At 33.3% G+C, this 18,281-nt stretch overlaps 2 protein-coding genes across 5 annotated transcripts; one reads left to right on the forward strand and one right to left on the reverse strand.

Annotated features, from left to right (window-relative positions):
* Positions 1 to 1,451: 1,451 nt before the first annotated feature.
* On the forward strand, positions 1,452 to 9,951 carry LOC7459185 (cationic amino acid transporter 2, vacuolar). The gene is made up of 14 exons (XM_002325402.4): positions 1,452 to 2,009; positions 2,476 to 2,677; positions 3,401 to 3,485; positions 4,257 to 4,397; positions 4,516 to 4,634; positions 4,721 to 4,817; positions 4,952 to 5,124; positions 5,237 to 5,303; positions 6,529 to 6,687; positions 7,704 to 7,968; positions 8,333 to 8,441; positions 8,575 to 8,687; positions 9,370 to 9,445; positions 9,569 to 9,951. Exons 1-14 carry the CDS (start codon positions 1,847 to 1,849, stop codon positions 9,723 to 9,725), a joined length of 1,926 nt encoding a protein of 641 aa, XP_002325438.1. The 5' UTR covers positions 1,452 to 1,846; the 3' UTR covers positions 9,726 to 9,951.
* Positions 9,952 to 14,772: 4,821 nt separating this feature from the next.
* LOC7459186 (uncharacterized) lies at positions 14,773 to 17,729 on the reverse strand. Of its 4 annotated transcripts, none has more exons than XR_002979372.2 (3): positions 16,338 to 17,729; positions 15,184 to 15,399; positions 14,773 to 15,096 (listed from the first exon to the last, which is right to left on the reverse strand). XR_002979372.2 is itself a non-coding variant. In XM_024591597.2 (3 exons), exons 1-2 carry the CDS (start codon positions 17,531 to 17,533, stop codon positions 15,285 to 15,287), a joined length of 1,311 nt encoding a protein of 436 aa, XP_024447365.1. In that variant the 5' UTR covers positions 17,534 to 17,729; the 3' UTR covers positions 14,773 to 15,096; positions 15,261 to 15,284. The 4 variants fall into 4 exon arrangements, 3 of the variants coding, with proteins under 3 accessions (XP_024447365.1, XP_052305517.1, XP_002325861.1); XM_024591597.2 differs by having other exon boundaries at positions 15,261 to 15,399; XM_052449557.1 differs by having other exon boundaries at positions 14,773 to 15,183; positions 15,261 to 15,399.
* Between the last annotated feature and the right edge of the window lie 552 nt (positions 17,730 to 18,281).

An 18,281-nucleotide genomic window follows, 5' to 3' on the forward strand; every position in this document is an offset into this window, starting at 1 on the left:
TTATTAGCCCGACATCTACTCGAATGCTATATTCTATAAGTTAACAGTATATGAACAATCCATCTTAACTGCCTGTTTGGGAGTGCTTTTCAAAAGCGCTTCCGAAAAAATTTGAAATATTTTTTTTCTTTGAAGTAATATGTTTTTGATGTTTTCAAATTATTTTGATGTGCTGATCTCAAAAATGATTTTTAAAAAATAAAAAATATATTATTGGCACACTTTTCTGAGTGAAAAACACTTTAAAAAGCAACCACAACCACACTTCCAAACACCCTCTTACATGCTAGTTGTGCGATTAATCATGATAAAGACTAAGATGCATAGTAGGTCTGCAACCTAGATAAATTTCTAAGGATCACCAGGATAAGACACAATAAATCCTCACACACAACTACCTGGAAGGAACACTCTTCTGCATTTCTTTCTCTTTATTACATACATTTTATTTCTTCTACACTTTACTAACTTAGATGTAAAATATACATAGAACATGTTTTGCAAGAGAATACCAACCACAACGTGAACTACTAGTCAAGCCTAACCTCAAGAAATTTTCAAAGCTCATTAAACGGTAATGGAAAGACACAAAATCATTTAAAGTTTTTTTTTTTTTTTTTTGACTTGTTAGTAATCAAGTGTTGGTAATGCATATACTAATTTGATGTGTTTAGTACAAAAAAAAAAAAAAAAAAAAACTAAGAATGAAATAGCAAACAATTGAAGTTCATGATGCAATTATTAGGCGCGTAATTAGTCTTGATGTTGATTCAAAGATACAAATAACTCAGCTCGTTAGGTGCTAAATTCTCGAGAATTTCATAATTGAAATGATTTGGATTTCAACACTTAGCATATATTTTTGAAAGCTAGTGGATCACTGTAATTTGTTTTTTTACTAGTTATATGTTTAATATTGTAGTGTAGATTATTTTTAAAATTTTTTTAATTGAAAATATTTTAAAATAATTTTTTTCTATATTTTTTTATTTTTTACATCAACTCATTAAAATTATTGAAAAATACTAAATAATATTAATTTAATATTTTTTTCAAAATAAATATATTAAAGAAACATCTAAAAATGAAAGCTAAAACTTAAAGAGTTATAGTTAATCTTTATTTAATTAAATTAAAACAAAAAAAATTGAATTTCACTTGTATTATATATTATGTTGTTTCTAGGTTGATTAAAGAATATACTTGTCAACCCTGAGAAGATCCCGAGAGGTGTAGTTTACTAGTCATGTTTTAAATTTGATTTTAGAGATTACCAGTTCAAGTCTCATAAATCTTAGGGTTATTGAAGACTTACATGATCGTTAATTTTAAAATTTGTTAGATTTGTCAAGATACACGTGAGCTGGCTTGAACAACTATATTAATAATAAAAAAAAATTATCATAAGAGAGGTGAAGATCTCGGGTAAAGGAGTTTATGTTTTCTTTTTTAAAACAACCACCGAAAGAATGATAGTATCATCATTTATTATTAAAGGACAGAAACACATATGAAGGCTTCTCTTATTTCCTTATCAAAAGAACGAACACTTTGGGGTCTGTCTTTGGGATCTGCCCGCCTCCCATATCCAGAACAGATCGCCTCCCATATCCAGAGCAGATCCAATCCATAAAACTTGATTATATTACACGGAGGGAATGCGGGCAGGGCTTGTATTGCTTAGATTTTAGTTTTTGTACATGATAGAGTTAAACTCTGAGGTTTTTTTTTCTTTTTATTTGTAAGTAAGAAACATACCCAGTTGCAGCTGGTAAATTACTTATTGATAGGAGGACAGCGAAAGTTGTTGTCTTTGCAAGGGAATAAAAATAAGTAGAGAAATTTGATGGGTTTTCTTGTTGATTCACATAAAGGTGGTTGTGGAGTAGGGGGTGGTGGTTGTTTTAGGAGTTTGATAAGGAGAAAACAGGTTGATTCTGTTCATTCTAAAGGACATGGTCATCATCGATTAGCCAAGGAATTGTCTATTCTTCACCTTATTGCTATTGGTTTGTTCTTTTTCTCTTAATTCTTCTCTTTGACCAAAGAATTTTATCTGGGTTTTGTTTTTTGGATCATGGTTTTGATTGTCTTGTGCTTCTTCTTTCTTTTTTGTTTGCTAATTTACCGGATGGATGAGTTGATGCTGATCGTGTTAATTGGTTTTCAGGTTTTGGCCAGAAATTTTAAGCTTTCTTTCCTGTTTTTCTTTGGATGTATCATTTCCTTGTTGTCTTATCCAAATAATATTTCCTTTGTTTAACTTTTTTTTTTATTGAAATTAAGTTTTATTAAAACATAAGCCAAAACCTGATCCTGCTAAGCACCGTCTTAATGCTACTTTGAAAAGTTTTTTTTTTTTATCCTTTTTGTAACTTTCAGTTTTTCGTGTTAGCTTTCTAGTTTTTTAATGTTGGTTCTTGTGCTATAGCTTGCCTTCTATCTTTGAATTGCTGACTGTTGAACTCTGATCAGGCGTTGGCTCAACCATTGGAGCTGGAGTTTATATTCTTGTTGGAACAGTTGCTAGAGAGCATTCTGGACCAGCTCTATTTCTATCCTTTTTGGTTGCTGGAATTGCTGCTGCTCTTTCAGCCTTTTGCTACGCAGAACTTGCAAGTCGTTGTCCATCTGCCGGCAGTGCGTATCATTATTCCTATATATGTGTTGGAGAAGGGTAAGTATTTGTTGTTTCTTGTTTGAAAACTTATTTACTTCTGTGGTAGTCCCTCTTCTATTTGGTTCATGGTTTACATCCTGCTATTTCTTTATTCAAAGGGGATAAGTAAGTTGATGCTGTGCTTGCTTTTTCATTTATCTTTTTTTTTTTATATGTGTAATTGTATTAAAGGGAAAAACTATACAAAAATACTAGGGGCATACCTTAAGATGTATATCGTCCCGTTACCCAAATCCATCTGACCTTAGGCAGCAGGAAAAAAAAAAGCTAAAGAAAACTCAAATATATCCGAATAAAAGACTGTCTGGACAGCAGCTAGGAAGCTGGTCATCCGGTTTGTTGACAACTTAGAACCGGGCGACTGGTTCTGCAAAAACAGCAGACATGCTAAGAAGAACTCAAAGAAAAGCAAAGCAAAGGTACCTCATGACTCTAGCAGACACCATATGGACCTGAGAGCAACTGGAATCTGATACTTTGGTTCTAGCAACATGTTGTTGGGGGATTTGGTTGGTCATAATTTGGTTCCATGATGCACCTACTTTTGGCACATTTCTTGCTGTTTTTGATATGATTATTGATTTATATAATAGCATACCTCAGGCATTGTGTTTGGATAGTTCTTTGTTTGTATTTGGGTTCCATTTTTGGACTGAATATAGTTTTTGACAGAACCAGCAATGCCCTTTGCTTATTGATTCCTGCATTTTCAATTTGCAGTGTTGCTTGGTTGATTGGCTGGGCTCTAATATTGGAATACACAATCGGTGGTTCAGCAGTTGCTCGTGGCATATCCCCAAATCTAGTTCAGTGACTTTCTGCTACCCAAGCTTCAATTTACTTAGATGTGGCACTTTTAATTCTTCGGGTTTAATTATTTCAATCTTATTGTTCTGAGTATAATTATTTTACATTGTTCTCTTTATAGATGAAAATGGTACACATTTTCCAATTTTCAAGCATTGCTGTCTTGATGCCTAGTGGCTAATTGCATCTTGTTGTTGAATTGGAATTTTGGAAGAACAGAAAATTAGTAAAATTGTCGAGTCTTTCATTTCTTTTATGATGTATGAATGAGCATGCAAGTAATTCTTTTCAGATGGTCAAGCTATTTGACAATACCTTTCATTGGAGTCTAGCTTCAATTTAATTTGAGCACTTTGATAGTTGCCATTTACATTAAGACGTGAAGAGTCATTTAGGACGTCCTTGTTTCCTTTGCAGGAAGTTCTAACATATTAGTGATCTTCCATTTTCACCACTACAAAATAAATTTCTACGATGCCCCTAGTTATCAGCCTAAGTGGTGTTCTTTAGGTTAGATCCTTGGTTTCAACGAAAAATATAAAGAAAAAGTAGAAAAGGAATTGCTGATACTCTATTGTGATTAGTTGACAAGCAAGTTGTTGGTCAATACTTGGCTTTTTTTCCTTGATGAGAGTCTTATTTTATTTATTCCCCTCTTATCTATCCAGGCATTGTATGTTCTCCAAATGGTGATAGTCTGTGTGCTTCCCCTTCTGTCTATTTTTGAATTATTGTTTTTTTTCTTACTTGTCTTGTTTTATGGTTGTAGGCACTGTTCTTTGGAGGTCAGGACAATCTACCAACATTTCTAGCTCGTCAGCACATACCTGGGCTTGATGTTGTGGTTGACCCATGTGCTGCTGTTCTGGTATTGGTTGTCACTGGGCTGTTGTGTGTGGGAATAAAGGAGGTACATACCATAATTCTTTATCATGTTCATTTTCCCCTTTTGACTAGCAATTATTCCTAAAGTTCTCCTTTCTTTCCATGCTATTATATTAATCTCCTCGAGTAACATCATTGTGCAGAGTACTTTAGCACAAGCCATAGTAACCTCCATAAATGTGTGTGCCATGCTTTTCATCATAATAGCTGGTACTTATCTCGGCTTCAAGACTGGATGGGCTGGATATGAACTTCCTACTGGGTAATAGGCATCCCATGTTGTAAAATCATTTTTGAAACATTTTGTGCAGAAATTTTATAATTAATATGATATTTCTGAACTCACAGGTACTTTCCCTTTGGGGTGGATGGGATGCTTGCAGGGTCTGCAACTGTATTTTTTGCGTACATTGGTTTTGATTCAGTTGCCAGCACTGCTGAGGAGGTATGCACCTTCCCGGTGTTTTTGTTATTCCTTCCTGCTTCTCTTCTACTGTAGTTATTTCATGTGTAGTCTTCATGTTCATGGGTACATGGTGACTTGTGGAGTCTTATTTTGTGTTTCATATTTTCTGACAGGTGAAAAATCCACAACGAGATTTACCTCTAGGCATTGGGCTCTCGCTGTCTATTTGTTGTTCTTTGTACATGCTGGTCTCTGTTGTCATTGTTGGTCTGGTACCTTATTATGCAATGGATCCCGATACCCCTATCTCATCAGCTTTTTCTGTACACGGGATGCAATGGGCAGCGTAAGTTTGTTGTTTTGGTCAAATGCATGGTACATCAATTTTTTCTCCAAAATTATATGGAAGTAATTGAACCTTCTTGGTTTACAAGTCTTTGTGCTGCTTGTGTGTTCAGGTACTTGATAACTGCTGGGGCAGTTATGGCTCTCTGCTCAACATTGATGGGGTCAATGCTTCCTCAGGTAATTTAACAGAATCTTCAAGGTGCTTGTATACCATATTTTTCTGACTTGCTGCTCCTGGATGCTATCTGTCATATGATGAATGTTATTCTTGATTGTTCTTCACTGGCCATGCACCTCATGACTGCCCGCATACACTGACTTTTAGTTCAAGCAGTGTATTTTGATTTCCTTTATTTCATTAATATGGTTGATCTTCAAAACTTACATTGTGTACTTATATGAATCAATATATGTTTGTTACATATCTGTATCACTGTATTTTCTGACATTCCAGTACTTTATCGGTAGGCTCTACACTGTATTTTTCCTCTGCCATAATTCTCTCTTTTTTTTAATAAAATGAGGAAGTTCTAATTAGAAAGAGGGAATTGTACACTATGACATTGAGAGTAATCCTATCGGAAAGTGAAATAGGCACAGGAATCTAGATCAAAATAATAAAGCACTCCAATTCCCCTGAATATCAGTTCAGGAAATGTCCCTAAAAGCACTTGCTATGTGACACCACAAAGAAGCCAGGAAGAGTATCCAATTCAACGTTAACTTTCATGATGTGAAGTGATGATTGATAATTCTGCCTCGCCCTCCTTCCAAATGCACCAAAAAACTGCACTAGAAAACACATCTCTATAGTTCTTACATTCTTTCTCCGACCCAAGACACCCCCAAAAGAAATCAGCAACTCTTGTTCCACCATCCTCAGAATTGCCCAACACTAACAAATGCAAACAATCTTTGCTGCATATATTGAGCTGAAGGACAATGCAGAAAGAGATTGACTTAGAGATTCTCTATTACGAGGACACATAACACAATTATTAGGAGTAAGGCCTTATGATGCTTTCTAATCTGCAACAAGTCATTGGTGTCAATCTCATCGACACCATTCTCAAGATGAAAAGGTTGTCTCAATAGGCTCATAAAGGGGTTCTTGAATATGAACCCTGGGGACAACTACTATATAGATGGTTAAAGCAAGAATGTGTTATTAGTGGTGTTGATAACTGTGTGTTTATATTTATTCTCTAATTGGTGATTATTGTGCACGCCTGTCTTAGTGGGAAAAATGCTTAATCTGTTTCTCGCCTCTTACTTTACTAGATTTACCAAATGTTAACTGTACTATTCTGTTCTTCTGTGATGATTTTTTGTTGTTGGTGTATTGTATTTACCTTTTCTTTATCTCCAAGTTATCAATTAACACAGCTTTTGTCTTCCCCAGCCTCGAATTTTGATGGCAATGGCCAGAGATGGATTGCTGCCATCATTCTTTTCAGATGTAAATAGAAGCACCCAAGTTCCTGTTAAGAGCACGTTGGTGACTGGCTTTGGTGCTGCAGTATTGTCATTTTTTATGGATGTTTCACAGTTAGCTGGGATGGTATGTGAACTTTGAATCTTCAAATAAATGTGCAATATAGTATTGTTGTTGTAGAGTGACGAGGCTTGCTTGCATTTTGCTTGGACCCATTTACCTCAAATCTAAGCAAGAAAGACAATGGGATGGGAAATGGCTGGGTAGCCTCTCCCTTTCCTGTTTCCTGTCTGTTGGGAGTCATATTTACCCATTAGTTCCTGATCAAGGAAATAGGAGAATTTTTTCTCTTATCTTCAACTGTTAATGAGGGTTGACCACAGCTATTTTTTTACTTCAGTTATCAAATAAAATAGGTGGCTTTCTGGGAATGTTATATATATATATATATTATTTTATTTTTTTTCCTATCCCTGACCTGCCCCTTTGTTTTAAGATTGTTACCAGTTTCTATGATCCAGCTCATTCAACAATTCAAATCAATATCTTAAAAAGAAAATAATTGAGCGCTTCATTCTCTGGCAATGCTGCTCCTTATATTATGTATGTGTGTGTATGTCGATATATACATATTTCCCACTTACACTAAGATACAGTGATTTCCCCTTGAAATCCGTTATTATGAAAAAGGCAAAACCCAAAGAAAGAGACAATGAACCATCTTTGGTGATAATTTCAAGATGGATATATATTTCTTGCAGTTATAGTCTGACCACATCTTTTACATTCAAATTATTAGTACCTAGACTATGCATTCACCGCTGTCAGCACCACTTCAGTCTGGAACATTATTGCTGAGCATGGGACAGATCAACTAAAGTGGTTCTTGAACGAAAACTAAAATACAAGAGTTGCAATCTATTCTGATTCAATAGAAATGAAAATTTATATTTAATTAGCATTTATTAAAATTTATTTTAGAATTTCCTAGAAATTATTATTCTAAAAGATCCTCCTCTGTGAAAAAGGCTTGCACTCCTTTTTACAAGAACAATGACTGTGGGAAACCTCAGCACTTTTCAAACATACAAATTTTATTTATATAAATGTCAGAATATTCTTGATAATGCCATTTTGTGCAGGTCAGTGTGGGCACACTTCTTGCTTTCACTATGGTAGCAATTTCTGTATTGATACTGAGATACGTACCACCAGATGAGGTGCCTTTTCCATCTTCACTTCAGGAGACTATCGATTCTGTGTCATTACGGTACAGTAGTCAAGATGTCTATGAGGAAAAGGCTGCTATTCATGCGGGTACCTCTAAGGATAGCAAATTGCCTTTACTAGGCAAAGCAAAAACAATTGAATATCCTTTACTTGTAAAACAAGAAGCTCAAAGCAATTGTAAGTTCTTTGCAGCTATCACTCTTTACTTTTCTTGGCATGCATATGAATATTACTTGTTAGAACTGTAAATAATCTAAAAACCTCTCATTTCCAATCACGGCCCAATTACGAGGCATGTGTTACAGAATTCCTGATTGGCATATGTAAAAGATATATTGCTTATATTACAGTGCTTTGAAATATTAACAGATGGAATTCATACATCCACAGTCCTTTCTGTCCTGCCCCAAACTTTAATTTAAAGATGTTAGACCCGACTCTTAGTACTCTAACCTAGCGTAGCACATTAGCAAAATTTAATGTGTTACTTTTTCATCAGATGGTTTCTCACTCTAATTCTCCTTTCTACAAATTGTTTCAGTTGTCCTGAATGAAGGGAAAAGGCGAGAAATTGCTGGCTGGACCATAGCAGCCACATGCATTGGGGCGGTTCTCCTTACCTATGCAGCTTCAGACTTGAGTCTTCCTAGGTGGGTCAATATTGTTCATAACAGTAATTTACAGTTACACACATACATCCTATAATGCTTTTAGACAAGATGGGAACCATTTTCTGCTTTTCTTTCAATGTTAATGTATTTGTTTGGACTCTTCTTCCATCAGTCCTCTTCGTTTTACAACGTGTGGAGTTGGTGGTGCACTTCTCCTTTCTGGTCTGATTGTGCTGACCTGCATAGAACAAGATGATGCAAGGCACAGCTTTGGGCATTCAGGAGGTATGTGGCTATTTCTTCTTATACCCTGTGCAGTTTCTTATTTTTGTAAGGTCAGTCTAGTTAATACCTGCATATGTGTTTGATGGAAATGTCGGAATGTCAAGTGCTTGTGTTGAATGTGCTATATGCATGTAAGCACCGGCCCTATTTGTTACAGAAAAAAAAATGCTCAATTGTCTTGGAATGTCCTAGCAGAGTTGGAGATTGATTTTTGTGTTTTGATCTCAAGTAAAATGAGTTCTCATGTAGGTTAATTACTCACTTAAACCTGGGAGGGAAGAGCATTTTCAACATTCTAACCATCATACTTGCTCATAATATGTGGACATTTTAGTAAATCCAGCAGTTAAGCTACTAGTGCCTGTGAATCCTGAGATAGTTTCTGGATAGAACTCTGTTTAGGTTTTACATTGGCCCAGAACAGCACACGTGAGAGAGTGTGCTATATGTGCTTATTCATCTTTTTGAAGTCCTATCGTATACTGCATTTAATAGTACTATTAATTACTTGAATCAGTGTGTGCTCTTATTACCAGGCATTCATTTATACCATAAACACACACCAACTTGCACATACACAATCATATGTACAATATAGCTGGTTATGTTGGTGTTACAGTGTTAAGAACTCCTTTGATTAAAGGTTTTAGTGAAACTAAAAGCAAATTAAATATCTTTTCAGGTTTCATTTGTCCATTTGTTCCACTACTTCCCATTGTCTGCATACTCGTCAACATCTACCTGCTGATTAATCTTGGGTGAGTAAATAAAAATCAAGCTGCATCCAACTTTGCTGTTTTATGATTTTGTTCATTCTATGGATCTCCATTTCTCTTCTCACAAAATGCTCCCTCCCTCCCCTTTTCTCTCTGACCTTTCAGTGCTGCCACTTGGACCCGTGTTTCTGTATGGCTTATTGTTGGAGTGCTTGTTTATGTATTCTATGGACGGAAACACAGCTCACTACGGGATGCTGTCTATGTACCTGCAACTCATGCTGATGAAATTTATCGGAGCTCTGGAGAAAGTTTGGCATAGGATTCGTTTCCAGTTTATAGTATCCAGGATTCAATCCCATGCGTTCCTTACAACAGAATCTCTTTGTTGTAATATTACATTTTACCCTCCCCCAAGTGTTGTTTGTATTCTCATGACACCATTGATGGCTCAAATCCGTCTTGTGTAGTTTATATATAGGGTGGTGGTTTGGGGACTTGCATGTACATATTCTGATTCAAGAATGAAATCCGTCTTGTGCAGTAAACATTGATTGCTCCTTTATTTTTGATAGATAATTCATGGCCATTAGCTAATAAAAGTCATCAATGGAGTCATTAATAGACTTCATTCCTCGTCTCAATCCTTGGTACAAGGTTTGAGTGATTTAAAATAAATATTGGAAATAAAATTTGATGATGAAATGAGTTAATTTGAAATTTAGAACGGAAGGAAAATAAATAATCGAAAAGAAATTTTTGATTAAATAAACTTCAACATACAAAGTTTTAAAAGTGGATTAAGGTGGAGTATCCAATTCAATGAACAATAAAACACATGAGCTAAACATAAGGCAATGTTGTAAATAACTTAAATTGAGACTATATAAATGGCTCTCTCTTAAGCCATGACCGCAATTCAACAAGGAAGAAAGAGCTAGGGATTTTTTCATCAAATTATAAGAGAGAGAAAGAGACCAAAAAGGAGTTTAGAAGATCTAAACTAGAAACCTAAGACTTTCCTTGAGTTTTAGAGTTTATAAGTGAGAATTTTAGGAGTTAAAGGGAGAAAGAAGAGAAAACGAAGAAAGCTTGATTTCTTTTGCAATTTTTCTTTGATATCTTGTGTTTAGAAAGTAAGAATCACTTTCACCAATATTTTTTTTTTTGTTTTAGTACAAATTAAAGCTTATTTAGTAGTGTGTAGAATATAGAATATTGAGTTTTATGAGTTAGAATGCTTGTAATAATGTTTTGTTTTTAGAATAATGTTCTTAGATATGAAAAACTAATGGGTAATATGAGAATTGTGAAAAAATTACAGAAAATAGTGTCTTTTTTTTGGTGCGAGATTTCGACCTAAGCTTATAATTAGGGAATGAATTAAATTGTCAAATTGTGAGTTTGGGTTGAATTGTGTTAGGATAGCTATGAAATGAATGAGTAAGAAGCTAATTTTATAAAAAACTTAAAAGAGAAACTCATGATCCTATTTAAGGCTAACTACTGGTTACAAGAATAGGAAAATTTAAAGTAGTTGACCTAATCAATGTGATAATTGTGTTGAATTACATTCATATAAGGTACAAAGTGTAGAGGAAAAAGAAAAAGAAGAAGAAAGAAAGGGGCCTAGGGCATGGATCATAATAGGAGAAATTGAGGATTAATGGGAGACAAAACAAATATTTGTTCATTAATGGGTATTCAAATAAGTATTAAGCGTGTTAAAGATGAAGTGAAATAGATTTAATTAGTTGACCTAATTGTGGTTGAGTTTCTAATGAACCTTGAATTTTTTAAGTTTGTAAGACATGACGAGATAAATAAGCATAGATATATAATTAATTTATGAAAACATAGAATAAATGATGGATTGATGAAATCATAAATGTAGTATAGATATAAAAATGTAATAAAAGCAAATATAGACATTGCTAAATTAATGGTTGATCAAAAGTGGGAACCTTGGAGAATTTTGCTTAAATAAATTAATATTTGCTACGAATAGAATGTGTATAGTATGTTAAGTGAATAAATTTTTTTTAAAAAGGATAGAAACCTTACTTTATTGAAACTTGTATTCAAAAGAGTATTTTTTATTTTTATTTTTAAAATAGATGTTGATGAATGGATGCCTATTAGTATGAAAGAGGCCGCGGGATTCATCTAACAACAAAGGACCATTACCTGAGCTAGAAACTGGAAGGTGCTTTGCACGACTATCCGTTATTGGCCTCGTTTGTTTGCTGGAAAGTAGTTTTTTTTTACAAAGTAAATTCTAGAAAAGTGAATTATTTTCCAATATTTGGTAGTGTAATGAAAAATAAGTTAGAAAACACTTTCCAGTGTTTGGTTATGTCATGGAAAATGAGCAGGAAAATAACTTATTAATGTTTTATTTTTCTCAAGTTTATTAAAATAATAAGGAACAAATTTTACAAATTAAAAAGTTGAATGAGAATGAAATTGAAATTGAAAAAAATATAATTTCATAAATTATCTCAAATAAAATAAATAATAATCAAAATAATAGAGATCAAATCTAAAAAATAAAAAAAATTGAAAGATGAAGAAATTAAAACAATAATAATTAACAGTTCATAAATTATTTCAAATAAAATAAGTAACAATAAAAAGAATAAGGACCAAATTTGATAGATAAAAAATTTCAATTAAAAAATGATAAGGAAAAAGCAAATAACAATTATAAAAATGAGGACCAAAGTTAATATAAAAATTAAATTCTAAGGGATGAAATTGAAAAACAAATATTCAAAACAAAATATATATAGCAATCAAAAGTTTGAGGACCAAATTTGATATAATCAGCAAATAATATAACATTTCTAAATTTTTCATAACTTCCAGAAAGTGTTTTCCGCCAAAAAATAAAAGAAAAACACTTTCCTGGAAACCAAGCTAAATTTTCCTTTGACTGGAAAGTATTTTCCGTTGACCAACTTTTCTAATAGCAAACAAACACAGGAAAGTTTGGAAAGTGGTTTTCAAAAAACCACTTTCCGAGAAACAAACACAGCCTAAGTATAATATTCTTAATGATATAGCCATTGTAGTCTTCTTTAAATTGTTCTTCACAAATGTATGTATACATGAATATATCAACAATGATTTGATCAATGAAAAAATGGTGATTTTTTACTAGTATTTTAAATAATACTAGTGGCGCCAGTTTATCTAATGAACAAGAATTTTTTTTTACTAGTACCTGGAATGGTACTAGTGGTATCAATTAATCCGATTTTTATTGTCATATAATTAAAAAAATAATAAAGTTATTAAACTCATCAAAGTTTATAAACCAGTGAATTTGACGAGTTAAATTAGATTAACTTAAGTCGGTCCAAGAAATCATTATCTCAATAATTAAAAAAATAATTGCATCTTAAAAAATATCAATCGAATTTTACTAAGCAACGTGGGTTGCAATAAACAAGTATCTATATATATATATATATATATATATATATATATATATATATATATATATATATTTGTTGGTTAATAAAAACAAATAAGAATCCTTGAAATCTTTATTTTTTATATATATAAATAGGATTAAGATTTAATAGTATTAAAGATCTCTATAAGCAGAAAGTATTTCCTTTATTTAATTTGAAGGACTCTCTTTTCTTTAGAAAAAGCCTCTCTACGCATAATATTTCTGTTTTTTTTTTTTTTTTTTGGATTTTGTTATGCTTGAAGAATGTCGTTGATGATTGAAAATAAAAATTATTTATTGAATAAAGACATTAATTTGATAGGTCCATGTGTGCAACAAGAAATTCCTTAATAATAGGACCGGCATGCCAAGAATATTATAGGTTTCATACTAATTAATTCACCCGCGCGTTAAGGGTAAAATATCTTTTTACATCGAAAAAAAAATATGTATAAGCATTGTTTGATAACAAGAAAAATATTAATTATAAATATAAAATTTAAAGTTTATATTAATTAAAATAAATTGAGGATCGATGTATCAATATGTTAATAAATAATTATTAATCCTAATTAAATACTAAATTATAAAACTAAAAACAAAAATAAATTAAGATATTCAATCTGTGATGCTATAATTTTTTTTATAAGAATAATAATTAAAATTTTATTGAAACAAACTAATTTACAAGTACAAGTCTTATTATTCTTATTAATATCTTTAATTTAAAAACAATCTAATATTCTGTTTTAAGTTATTTGTTTAATAAAAATAAAAAAACAATAGCAAGATATCCAAAAAAAAATTTAGGATGATTAAAAAGAAAGATAAAAAAAAGGATATATTTCTAACTAAAGCCTCTGTCTCATTAATGTATTAATTTTTGTTTTGAATTTTTTTTTAAATATATTTATTTCTTAGACAACATGCTATGAATGAGCAAGTTAACTTTAAAACATATCAAAAAATCTAATTTGATTTTAAAAAAAAGTTCTAGACAACAATTTTTTAATATTAAAACGAAGACATTATAAATAGACTCGAGAGATAGAAAATCACTAGAGAGGTGGCTGAAAAATCAAAATGTAGTTTTTTGATCTAAAAACCAATTGACCCATTTTATATGAAAACACCTCAAACACACTCTTATAATCTCAATAAACTAATTTTTCCACTAAAAAAACCCAAAATCAGTTAAGAAAACACAATTAAACCCAAGAAAATCTCAAATTTTACCTATTTTTTAAGTAATATAATAATTCAAAAACATCTTGATAGCACTCCTGGAGAAACACTTTGACACAAAATTGTTTCTTTTGTTAACAAAATCTCGCTAACCATCTCTCTCCCTTCCAATATTTCACAATGATACTCTCACTAAAAGACCAAAAAATAAGACTTTGTAAAAAAGATGTTTTTTTAGAACAGGCCTTGAAAGCATAATAATTTTAAAAAATGATTGCATGTTTGTTTTATTGTGAAATTTGGCTCTTAAAATTTCAATTTTTTTAATAAACAAAACTAAATCCTATCTAATCAAATAAAAAATTAATTTAACGCAGGAATATCTTTTTAACATCTAGAGAACTATAAGAGGCTATTAAAAACTAATTATGAGCTCGAAAATCTATTTAACCTAATTTATAAAGATCAAATTAAAAAAATAATCGAACAATGCAATGTGAGGGAGTCCACATGAAAATTACCTTGGCTTTTAGGGTTTTTTTAATTGTAAAACTAGTCCATATAGTCATGAAAATTTTTCTTAACTCAAATATTTTTTTCATTCAAAAAATTGTCGAGGCCCTTCCCAAAATTCATCACTCAAATCAATAAATAATATAAAACGCACTATCCATTATGTTATCTTCTTGATTTATCCAGAAAAAAAAAAAAAGAACTTGTAGTGTTCTCTTCACAAACAAACAAAAATAATATAAGATTAAAAGTTTATGCAAAAAAAATCCATGCCAATTTAAATTATTGTTTATTACCTGCAAATGGGTAATGGGTAAAACATTACCCATACTCATTTTAACCCAACCCATTTACCACCACTACCTATCAATTAACCGAATAAAAGCAGAGAATCATAGGAGAAAACAGAGATAGGTTTCAAACAAGAGCTGCTTTCTGAACAAAGTAGCATGTGGAAGGTACATACAAGCTATTTGTGGATCGGCTTCAATGATGAATAACAAAGCCAATTGAGAAAATGATGGAAGATCGCCACCTGCAATCAGCACCATAATTAAAGAGAGCCATACGCCTCTACTAGGGCAGATAAAAGCGAGAACCCATTTACCAATACAATCGATACCTGTATATTCAACAATTACAATGTAGAATTTGCATCTCTAGTTAAAGAAGGTTCAATAAAAGGGTTTCTTCTCTGACCTTGATAACAATTACAAATATAGGTTACCGGGATTCCCAATCCTTCAACTTTTTGCTTCCTTTGGGTTTAGCTATAGTAGCATTCATTCCAGCCATTTTTGCATTGTACTTTGCCCGCAAAGGATCATTGTATGTCCACCTGCAAAATAAAAACACAGCAAGCATTTGTTTCAGAGACATACATAACAGCATCTCCGAATTGTTTCTTTGTTAGTTCAATAACCTTTTGATGCAAAAAAAAGTTGAACCATCCTGACAATTGATTGGTATTGTCACTACAACAACGATTGTTTTAGGATCCATTTGGCGGCCAATTCAATAAAGTAGTGATGAGCAAAACAATATAAAAGCACAAAAATGTCCAGGACATGCTGTTCACAACCGTCGCGAGTAATTTAATTCAAAATGGCCCATCAATACAAACTTAAAAGTCGCCCCCCAAAAAAAACAGTGAGATAATTGTCATTTCCAAATCCCTTACCTATTTATAATTTAAGACAAGGGTCATAAAACTGAAGAATGTGATAGTAACTACCCTTGCTATCAAAAGAGAGAGACTCTAATTTCCCTTAAAAGGAGTAAATATATTATCCCACCAGAGACGTGCATGAAAACACATGGAAAAGAGGAATTATTATTATTATATTTCAGGGGGAGCATTTGAACCTTGCGACACCAATTCCCAAGGCCTCAGCTTTGAGTCAATGCCTCTTTGCCAAAAAATAAAAAAACGGTAGAGAATAGATTGTTCATACTATAAGCCACCTTAATAGCCTAAATGGTTCACTTATACTTGGCGATGCTTTTGAATTAGATTGCGATCATCTTCTACAATTTAGTATAAAGCATCATCTTCAAATTTTGGATTTCAATTTCTTCATCAACAAGAATGTAATGCAAAACACTTGCGAGTTTGAGACTAAAACTCAAACAAAATCAGACTTTACGAGCATATAGTATCTACCTTCAAACCTAAAACTAAAGGGGAATGAATGAGACCATCGAGTGCTCATGTAACAGCAGATATGATATAAAGTCAATTTTACAAAATAAGAAGAAAGATTTGAATGGACTTACGGATTGTTCCAATCAGTGGTATCCTCATTGACAAGATGGGTCCATTTTGTTCTTCCACTACGACCAAAGTGTTTGACTTGCATAACTTTGGGCAATATGGTTTTATCCATGTTATCTTCTCCAGTCGGAGCTGAGAAATCACGTTTGAAAATGCCATCTGATCCAACAGTTGCTGCTCGGTCATCGGGCTCATCCTGGAAGAAAGCACCCTTGTGGTAATATTTCTGCATAAACCTCCACTTCTGCTTTGGTGGTGCAGCAGGTTTCGGATTCTTCCTCTCCCACTCTCTCCTCTCTTCCTCAGTCATGTTCCGCACCCTCTCAATCTCTTCCCTTTCCTTCACCATTGCCTCACGGTCCTCCCTATCCCTCTTAATCCTTGCAATCTCTCTGACCTTCCAAGCCTCGTACTCCTCTGCCTCATTCATTTCATCATCGGTATCCACATCAGCAATATTTGCCTCCATCTCCAGATTCTTCTGAATCATTTCCTCTTTCTTTATCTCCTCAACCAATATTTGCTTGGTCTCCACCTTCCTCTCCTCCAATTTCTTCCTCACCTTATCCTCGAGTGCTCGTTCTTCAGCCTCAAGCCGCTCACGCTCAGCAATAGTATCCCTCTCCGACTTGGGCACAAAAACAGGCTTCACCATAGCCATCCCTGTCATTTCCTCCTCAGAATCTGTCTCATACTCCGACTCCTCTTCCTCTTCCTCCACTTCATCCTCCTCCTCCTCCTCCTCTACAGGAAGAAGCGCAGCCTCCTCTCGCTCCCTCTGCCGCAACTTCTCCTTAATCCTTCTCCTTCTTTCCTCCAACGCATCCTCGTCGTCTTCCTCCATATCCGCCCATTCTTGCTTCCGGGTCTCTTCCTCCTCCGTTGAAATAATTTCAGCCTGCCGAATCCTCCTATGATCCGCCCTCATTTCATCGCGATTATCAATCCTAGTCTCCGCCAGACGACGCAGCCTCGGATCATCTTTCCTGGAAACAACATCCGAATCGTCCCTGCTGGGGAAAGCTTTCTCCAAGGAAGCCACCCTAGCCATCCTAATATCTCCATCTTCTTCCGCATCATCTGCCCACTCCGGTGCTTTACCAGGCCAATACCTTTTAACCTTGGTCTGTCCAATTTTACCCCTAAGCTTATCCCTAACTGCTAACGCTGTATCACTAACACCTGCTGTAACCGACATACTGAAGATCTCCCTCCCTTCCTAATCCCCGGTAGCTCAGTTTTGCTTAAGAAAAAGAGTTATGAAGGAGAGTGGGATTCAGTTACCTGCTATTAGCGAGATTAGGGTTTGTTGATTTTCCAATTTCAGGGATGGCTTGCTTTGCTGCGATATATTTTATATACCAACATCACTCTTTCTGCTTCCGTCGCTCCTTCCAGTTAGCGTCTTAATAGTTAATACAACATTAGGAGGAAACAAAAACGGCGGCGTTTCTTCTTGTTTTCTTAAGAGAAAATGCTTAGCCAATGAATTAATAGTAATAATAATAATAATATAAAATTCTAAAAAGAAACCTATAAATTTGGTTGACATTCTTATCGTCATTTTTATTTATTTATTATTATACTATATTCTAAAACCCGTGGGATTTTCATTGCGTTTTTGTCGCTGTATAAAATTTTGTTTTTTTTTTTTTTATAATTTGTTCCTTAAACTTTGTTTTGAAGTGATTTAGTCTTATTTAAGAAGGAATTAATTTTAAATTTTTATAAAATGATATAATTAGAAAAGGAAGTATCGAAATGAAAAACGTGTCAAATATGAATGATGTATTATAAGTGTAAAAAAAATACATTTTGATCATCCAACTTAAACAATCACACAAATTATATAATTTTGGTTCCTCAAAATTGTTCCAATTCCATTTTGATCCCTGGTTAAGAGAGGAGAGAGAGGGCTCGTCGAATTCTGGCGGTAGAGAGAAACT

Source organism: Populus trichocarpa, chromosome 19, assembly GCF_000002775.5.
Source record: "Populus trichocarpa isolate Nisqually-1 chromosome 19, P.trichocarpa_v4.1, whole genome shotgun sequence".
Lineage (NCBI taxonomy): Eukaryota > Viridiplantae > Streptophyta > Magnoliopsida > Malpighiales > Salicaceae > Populus > Populus trichocarpa.

What these genes read in the sequence shown, in the direction of transcription:
- LOC7459185 (XM_002325402.4), top strand. Translation starts at nt 1,847, where the DNA reads ATGGGTTTTCTTGTTGATTCACATAAAGGTGGTTGTGGAGTAGGGGGT. An exon ending in TGTGTGTGGGAATAAAGGAG is followed by an intron (nt 4,398 to 4,515) that starts GTACATACCATA and finishes ATCATTGTGCAG; the next exon opens with AGTACTTTAGCACAAGCCAT. An exon ending in TACCTGCTGATTAATCTTGG is followed by an intron (nt 9,446 to 9,568) that starts GTGAGTAAATAA and finishes CTGACCTTTCAG; the next exon opens with TGCTGCCACTTGGACCCGTG.
- LOC7459186 (XM_024591597.2), bottom strand. Translation starts at nt 17,533, where the DNA reads ATGTCGGTTACAGCAGGTGTTAGTGATACAGCGTTAGCAGTTAGGGAT. An exon ending in ACCACTGATTGGAACAATCC is followed by an intron (nt 15,400 to 16,337) that starts GTAAGTCCATTC and finishes TTTATTTTGCAG; the next exon opens with GTGGACATACAATGATCCTT.